At 32.3% G+C, this 8,947-nt stretch overlaps 1 protein-coding gene across 3 annotated transcripts in view; it reads right to left on the reverse strand.

Moving 5' to 3' along the window:
• LOC100807100 (SAGA-associated factor 29 homolog B) overlaps positions 1 to 8,177 on the reverse strand; it is a 10,410-nt gene extending 2,233 nt beyond the window's left edge. Inside the window, exons 1-9 of one of the 3 annotated variants that reach the window (XM_006599016.3) lie at positions 7,861 to 8,177; positions 4,883 to 4,976; positions 4,639 to 4,715; positions 4,244 to 4,249; positions 3,575 to 3,681; positions 3,046 to 3,131; positions 1,192 to 1,245; positions 857 to 1,010; positions 667 to 680 (exon numbers count right to left, since the gene is read on the reverse strand). In XM_006599016.3, the coding sequence (XP_006599079.1) occupies positions 667 to 680; positions 857 to 1,010; positions 1,192 to 1,245; positions 3,046 to 3,131; positions 3,575 to 3,681; positions 4,244 to 4,249; positions 4,639 to 4,715; positions 4,883 to 4,976; positions 7,861 to 7,978 (710 nt within the window). In that variant the 5' untranslated portion in view covers positions 7,979 to 8,177. Of the gene's footprint in view, positions 1 to 666; positions 681 to 856; positions 1,011 to 1,191; positions 1,246 to 3,045; positions 3,132 to 3,574; positions 3,685 to 4,243; positions 4,250 to 4,638; positions 4,716 to 4,882; positions 4,977 to 7,860 lie in introns of all 3 variants that reach the window. The other 2 variants (XM_003547656.4, XM_003547657.4) reach the window with 2 other exon arrangements.
• Positions 8,178 to 8,947: the final 770 nt, after the last annotated feature.

Here is an 8,947-nt window from a genome sequence, read left to right on the forward strand (position 1 = left end):
TTTTAAAATTGGGCCCCCCCCCCCCCCCCCCCCCCCTCTCTTTGACATTAATGTTCTATTTAGATTAACCAAGGAGTTTAACTAGGTTGGTTCAACAGGTGTGTAAGTGTGAGTAGTGTAAATTCCGGTACTGTGTTCAATTCTAATAGACAAAAAAAATGTTTTTATTTAGATTAGAAGTGAATTAGGATTAGAAGTGAATTAGGATTAGAAGTGAATTAGGGAGGAATGAAACACGGAAATAAAAAGGGTAGATGTAACCAAAAAAAATGATAGAAGAAAGTATAATAGGAAAAAAGTGCTGTTTGGATATAAGAAAATAAGGAAAGAAGTATAGAAATTTCCTTTTGCTTATTTGGATGAGTGGGTGTGTGAAAATAAATAAATAAACTATATACAAAAATTTTATAACAACTTAAAATTTACTATTATCTTTTCTTAACATAAAAATGATTTATTATTTATTTACTTTTCTATGTTACAAAAAATCTATTTAAAATTTAAGAAAACAAAAACAAAATTAACTTCCCTCCCCTTTATTTCCATTAAACCAAAGGTTTAGAAAGTAAAAACAAATCATGATGCCATTTGATTTTCTGTGGCTGTGATTAATAATATTTAGAACTAAGCAAGCATTCCCATTGAGCCTTAACAGAGTATACTTACTCCTCGGTCTTCCTCTGCACAATTGCGAAATGTTGGAGAATAACCCAGAACATGAAAAATAATATTGGTCAGTATTAAGTCATAGTCACAAAAGTTATACTAACTAGCAAGGATTCACATACTACAAATTAATAAGTCAGAGAATCAAGAAGTAATTTCACTCTACTAAGGAAAATGAGAGAATTATTACTCTGCGAGGGCCTTGAACAACTGTTGCTTTATAAAGTGCAGTAGTTCCTGGATAGACCGCCAAAACATGTTTTCCAGGAGGGAAATCAGGAGCGCTAGAAGGATCATTACTCTTGGGGAAAGGAATGATATTTGCCATGGGAAGCTTGTATTGTCTGTGAATGCAGCAGGAGAAACCAATGAAAATAAACATGTCATTCAAATGCAGTAACAATGCAAGACATGTGGAAAGAAATTCCCATGTAAGTTTAAAGTAGCACCTCAAGCAAATCAAGTACATGGCATGAGCATTCTAGATAATTTAAACATGACAAATTTCCTAATAGGTTAGGTTACCTTTGGCCACTGCTTTCTTCATCATCGCCTGGTTCCTCATCCAGTACTTCAAATCTGTAAAATCATGTTACAGGAGAACAAATAAAATAATGAAAAGGACAATTACAAAAGATCAATGTCATAATGGGTACTATTCTTTCTGTCAATGATTACAAACCATACACAAGCAACAGTATAAGTTGTAAAGCAAAAAATCTGAGCTATACATACAGTTTAAAGTTGGTCAAATGACAAACTCATTTAGTAAGGTAAAGACACAGTCAAGCAGATTCAATCCAAACAAGGAGCTTGTGGTCGACCTAAGCAAGGCAAGCATGTCAAATTTACCCACCAGACCAGATATGAGTGGTAGTAACCTAGTATATAATATATTAAATACTTGACTTAACACTCTTTTTTCCTTTATGAAAAAATAACCTTATTGCATCACTAGCAAGTGTATTTCCAAGTCATAAAGCAGGACAAGCTTGTCATTAAGATAGAATAGGCTAAACATACACTTGTTAGAACTCGACTCACAATATAATACCCTTCATTATAGTTTACGTCTTTAAGGCATGAATGTGGTATAACCTTTTCTTGAAAAATAAATAGGCATAATTGCACTAAATACTCTTAATGCTTATTACACCCAAAATCCCTCTCATATGGGAAATTACTGCCCTTTACTTTATGTAATGTTCTCACACCCCTACACCCTTGGTTGCATAAGAAATTACAGATACCTCCCCTACTTTCTGTACAAACCTTACACAAAGTCGCCTGGTAGATATTATAAAACATGCAATTCCCCAAACAAAAATGGTGTTAGTGTAACAAGCAATAACAATAAAGGAGTTGAATAATCAGCACCTATGAAGCACGGACTTCGACACCAATGCCGCGACACGACTAAATTCTAAAACATAAGACACGGGGACACGCATATATATATATATATATATATATATATATATAAGCATCAAAAAATTATATTAAGTAACACCATTATCATTCAAAAGAAAAATTCACAAGGCAAAACTTTGTCTCTTTAAAAAATAATCTAAAAACAAACTTGCTAATATATTTAATAGAGTCTCACCTAAAAAAGTACCAAGATAAATCATCATAATTGAAAACATAAATAAAAGACAGGTAATCCTAATCTATCTAAGTTCTTCCTCTTCCTTCTAGATCATCATCATTGAAAAACACAATTTCTAGTTCTGGTTCATCAAGGGATAAATTAGTAACTTCAAAAATTTCATTCTCATCAAGTGATCCAAACAGTAGCAGTAACAAACTCAAACCAATGAAGACGTACGTGAATGAAGGAGTGACACGACCGACATGGAGAGGAAGCGTTGTTATTCTAATTTAATTTAATCTAAATTCTAATCTGTTATTATAATTTAAAATATAATGTTGTATCTTTAAGATTTTTAAAAATAAATAGGAAGCATAAATGACGTGAAGAGGAAATAATAAAAAATCTAATCTATTATTACAATTTAAAATCTAAGCTTTTATCTTTTAAGATTTAAAAAAATATGATTTTGAAAAAAAAAATAACAAAAGTCTTGTCGTGTCTGTTGGCTTCCCATGTCCAGAATCATGTCGAAAATTTAAAAGAAAAAAATGGACACGGCAAATGCGTGTCTGACATGTGTCCGGTGTGTGTCCGGCACGTGTCCATGTCGTCGGCATGTCGAAAACAGAAACACCACTGTTTGGGACCATGTCGGTACTTCACAGATTAGCACCAACTTAATTAATTAATTAATTTATTACATAATACTATACAAATGAAAGAACACATTCTATTGATAGCTTGAACTCAATACATGACTATTTAATTACAAAATGTATACTTACTCCTTTGATTCCTTATCAAAATGAATCACTTTTACGACAAACCACTCGTCCTTATCAGCATTTCGTGGTGTGACCCTAGCCGCTACCTGAGAAGTGACAAGAAACTAACTTAATGGAATAGAACTCAAGATTCTTCATGTAATAATATTAGAAAATAGTTTCATGAAATGCACATCGAGAGAAAAGAGAGAGCTATGTCTGTGAAAATGTTATTGATGCATAACCATGTAAGAGGTTCTCATGTTTATATATAGAACCTGTTAGATCTCAGTTTTATTAACTACCAAATGAATAACCATAATTATAAATGAATAACAGCTCAATTAACTAACTATAACTGAATTTCTAACAGTTGTAAGCTTTAAATGAAGCAACAGAAGCAGTTTAACCCGCACAAGCTTATCAGAGGCAATGTACAGCACATATGTGCAGTATAATGTGACAAAGATAAAAAACCGTATTGATAAAAAGCGATAAAGAATTATATTTTACTGATTTGTATTCATCAAACTTGAGTACAAATGCATACCTGTTCGCCTTTAAGACTGGCACAAGCCTCAAGTTGACTTCGCATATTAGGAGTTAGCCTTGAAATGTCTGACTCAGTCTTCACTCGTTTCCTTTTCTGCTCATTACCTTCTGTAACACAAGTATTGTCAGCCACACAAGGTATATAAAAAATGGCATCTCAAAGGAAATGAAATCATAATAATAACAAATAGCGTAAAAATTATTTGTTTCAACCAAAATACTCCATAAACCATTCCACATTGTATGTATTTTGATTCTCATGTTTGCATAGCTCCACGTCATCAACTGAATGTTGTACAAAAACATTACCACATTGTTGGGGAAGCAATAAATCACCATGAACTAGCTGGGGGAATAACAACAGGATGCAAAAGCACTCTTGCTAATGAGTTATAAGTTTTGGCTGATCAGCACCTCCAAATCAAGATTTCCATATATATACCCAGCACTAATTTCCATTCTCCTTCCACCATATAGGTAGAGAAGGAACGAATGTAAATATAAATGAGTCAATTAAAACATAATTTTAAGTTTTACTTAAAATTACACATTAACATGCCCTCCCTCCCCCTTTTTCTTCTTCATGTAGCTGGACTATACAAGATTGACCAACATGGCAGCAGAGATGTCAACTATATTGATGAGTATCCAAAGCAGTAGACTTTACCTTTTCCTGGAAAAGAAAAAAATGGAGGCAGAGAAAAAATCTTAAACAAACAAAAACTTGCAACATCCTCTAATAATTCAATGGAAATTTGGCATGTAGTTGTCACAAAGATTGTCAGACATATTTATTTGCTTCCTACTTTCCTTCCCCCAAAAAAGAACTCTAATGCTTTAGATACTTGCTTTGGTTCTACATTGTTGGTCAAGCATACCTAGTCACTTTGGTTAATACATATAACACATAAGAAGGAAATATTAAGAGAGCGACATACTAAAAGATTCTGATCTGTTGATAGTATTTATTTTATGGATGAATACCAAATGTATAAGCTTAAGTAAAGAGGCAATAAGGTTTAAGTGAAAGACAAACATATTTGCCACAGATTTGAGACAAACCTATTCTTCTTCGTGTTTGCCCTTGTGGACCCGTAGGCAGTAGGGCATCAATTTGGTTTATCAGTAAGTTGGAAATACTGCAACCAAAATTAATATCAAGAATCATATGCTATAGAATGCCTAGCCTGGACAGAGTATATCAAGCTACTCTAATGTCAAAATCCATGGCTATGATTTTCAGCATATTAGAAAATAAAATGCAATCATATAAAATGCTTCATAGCTAAAGACAGATTAAACATACCTTGCTTCACTTTCTGAAAGATCTTTTGCTTGAGTGTACAAAAATTTCAGCCTAGCCAATGAGTTATCCCCAGGCTTCTCAACTACTTCAGGAGCTGCAACAAAATGACAAAAAACTATCATCAACAAAATACAGAGACATGAATAGAGAATATAAGAATAACTGAACATCAGATCATGTTTCCCAGATATGGAAACAAGTAGAACCATTCCGGTCTAGCAAGTACTAAGAGTCTTTGGCTTTGTCAAATTAGAGCTTAGTCCATGGTTCCCATTGACTGACTAACTCAAATCTTAATATTTCAATTTTCAAGTTCCATATCCAAAAGTATGAAAACTATAGCAAAATGAGATTTAATTTCAACTAATAATGTTTAGTGTGCCATTTTGTTAATTTCACTAAAATCACAGAAGTGTCGCGAACAAACAATCCCAAAAATTTAAGTTGGTTGTTAGACAAAGATACATGAATGGTTTTATATCATATCTCATACAAATTCCCTCACCCGAGAGCCTTCAGCCTTTAAGTGTGCATAAAGCACTAACCCACCTACCTAGTGCTAAAATTCAACTTTTTATTAGAATGGGGGAGACAAGGATCAAATTGTGGAATGGAGGAGGCTCTTATACCACATCATGAACCAACAAATCCAAAAGCTTAAGTTGTTAGGTAAATACACGAGTAATTTTACACTACATCTCAAACTGAAAGAATTGTTTGTTTCCTTAATTTGATAATTTTTCAATAACACTTTTTCAAAGTTGACCAAATCAACATATACTTTCTGCTACAATTTAGGTATTTGATAAATTACACTTTTAAGCCAAGGTAGTTCACAAACAAAAGAAAACACTAAATACATGAGAAATATGCATATCAAATAAATATTGATTATTGAAGACCCAAAAATACAAACAACAATAGCAACAAAAGTCTTATCCCACTAGGTGAGGTTGTAACATGGATCACATGACACTATTAGGCGGCTTGGTTAAAACCAAATTCTCAGATATTATTCACCATGAGATCCCTTTAACAATTTCCTCTAAGGTCTTTCTTCGTCTAACCCCGCCCCTTTTCACAGGACTAGAAACCATGCAATCTATTCTTCTAACTAGTACTTCTTTGCCTTTCACAATTTATGACTTTATTCATTAACCACAAAAAAAGCAAAAAACACTACCTTTCAACAATATGCATATTGGAAAGAATGAGGATAGACTTTTGTGCATAACTAGGAACTAGGATTATGACACAGTGCTCAATAAAGATCAATCTCCAATGCTCAAGTATCTTCTTACCATTAGGGTTTTACAATACATCACTAACATTTGTGGATTATGTTAATATTGACCCTTTAAAAATATATTTCAATGTGCTTAGAATGACCACTATTGTGTTTGACATTGAGTACACTCGCATGATTTAATTATACATGATTTTATTTTGAAGAAAGGTATCTGAATGTTTTCAAATATTTGGGTGACTTAAAGCCCATCTATTAAAAATCACCTACTATTATTGAATGTAAAAGATTTTAATTTGGAAAATTAGCAACTAAGAATATAGCCCAGTTATAATATATTAGCTATGACTTTTTAGCAGAATTGTTTGCCTGCTGAGTAAAGATCTCTGAATATAGAAAAATATTATGATTCATGGAAAGTAACTCACTTTTAAAAAAACAATTGTTAGAAGCTTAATCCCTCGTGCCATCATCGTTGCAATGCTTAACAAAATAAACCAAGAAATAGGCATATGCACTGAGGGAAAACGTTGTAATTATAAAACTAAGGTTTTACTTTATTGCCAAACTCTAACCCGGCTAAAGCTGTCAACTTTTAACAGGCTTATGAGCATGAAATATTCCATTTCAAGTTTGGCCAAGCTGGACATGCATATTAGTAATCAACACACTACAATATCCAAGTCTATGTCATTCAGAGCAAAGTCTTTTTTAAATGTTTCTCATAGTATTTTCTCTTCTGAACTCAAACCACAATCCACATGCCCTTTAAATTGCTTTAGAGCTCCCCTTCAACCTCAGATGCAAATCCAGGCCATGAAACTGAAGCCTGGATTCTGCTGAGCCATCTCAGATCCCAGACCAACCTGAGGTCTGGACACAATTTCTAGAAGCTTCAGTGAATCATGCTCAACACCTCGAATCCTGCAAATACTCGAACCATCATGGATAACCAAGGATGCAATATTTTCTCCAATACCCTTACTTTGTATCAAAACTAACTTACGCATGGGAGCAGCATTTCAGTTCCCTTCCCTATCCCTCTGCTCAGCCACCATCAAGCTCCATTACACAAATGCATAAAAGCACCTTAAAAGCAGTGTTCCACTTGAAATTCAGGTTTTCGTAGCAATCATTTTTCTTAGTTATTCTTCTATACTTTTAAAGAGGCCGCTAACTTCCATTTGATCCATTTTTCCTCACTAGCACTTCTATCGATGTTCTTCACACTTGTCAAAACCAAACTACCTTGAGCAAGTTTCTATCATATTTTTCACACCATTTTCTCTCATTCACTTCCCTTTCCAATATTTCTATCTTATAAGCAATCAACACAAGCAAATCGATTTTTTTTTCATGTATGAAATATGAACAAACAAACAAACAGTTTAGCATCCATGTTCGTGAAATTCAAAAACTAAAAGTAAGTTTAAAAAATCACTTAAAAATTGGGCCACTTTAGAGTGTAATAAAAATTATTAAACACAAAAAAAAAAGTCCCAGTCAGCACGCTCTACAGTTTTTTTTTTTCTAAATTTTTTAACGTCAATTTATCCAGAACTGATAAAAACAGAAGAAACACCTGATTTGCAAACATACATTAACACGATGAACCATTAGGATCACAAAAACGAAGAAGATGCAGCACTGAAAAAAACCCAAAAAAAAAAAAAACAATGAAGAGAAAGAGAGAGAGAGAGAGAGAGAGAGAGAGAGAGAGAGAGAAACTTACTTGCTTGAAGCTTCTTGTGAAGTTTGTTGATCTCCGACAGAATATCCTCTTGTTCTTTCCTCACCCGATCGAACTCCTTCGAGTTCTCCAATATCGAGACAATGTCCGGCGAAGACATCGTTTTGATCGCGAAAACAACAACCACGACACAAAAACCAGATTCTTCCAACGATTTTGCTCTCACCTTTCCTTCCAACGTTGCTATCAAACTTCGAAATCGAAAATCGAGAGCGGAATTGGAATTTTTCCAATTTTTATTTTATTTTTTTTCGTGAAATTTTTAACAAAGTGGGATGGATATTTTGTTTATCTTCCGCTTTTTATTTTTTAATTTAAAATTATAAATCCTGTATATAGGTGAATTTCACCGTTTGTTCGTTTGAACTTTGAATTTTTACTTTTTATTTCTCTTAAATCCATTGGGCTAAGTTAAATTTTTAATCTTTTATCTTATCTTTTAACTTTTATTTTATTCCTTTCATTTTTAAACTTGAGTGAATTTGATCCTTTCAAAATAGTGAATTTCTATTTTATAGACAATTTTAAACTTTTTTTACTGCAATAAATAACATTTATCTCATTAAATTCAATCATAAAAAATGTGAAATTAAACGTCCAAACCTGAAAAGGTTATAAACACACTGAAAATTACATAAAAAAAATAAATTTTACAAACAATCAAAAGAATATGATATTTGATTTTTTTAAAAATTTCTCAGTTACTCATTAGATTCATTTTTCAAATTATTCTTGTCATATAACCACTTTTAGTTTGAACATATATATAACTTTTATGTAAGTAAATTTAATGAAAAAGTTTTATAACTTGAATAAGTAAAAAAATATATATATTCAAAATTATGTTCAAAGATTGAAATTGATCATTATTTCAAAAGAAGCAAATTAACCCAAATTTTAAAAAATAAACAATAATAAAAATTATTTTTAAAGAAGCAAAATGAATCTTAAAAATAAGATAAAGGAGTAAAATAAAATTTAGACAATTCATTAATTGAGGAAAATTAAAAAATAAATAATAAGAAAGTTGTTTAGATGAAGTGATGTGGTCATCTAATATCAGGAGGAT

The sequence above is a fragment of the Glycine max genome, chromosome 16, assembly GCF_000004515.6.
Source record: "Glycine max cultivar Williams 82 chromosome 16, Glycine_max_v4.0, whole genome shotgun sequence".
Taxonomy (NCBI): domain Eukaryota; kingdom Viridiplantae; phylum Streptophyta; class Magnoliopsida; order Fabales; family Fabaceae; genus Glycine; species Glycine max.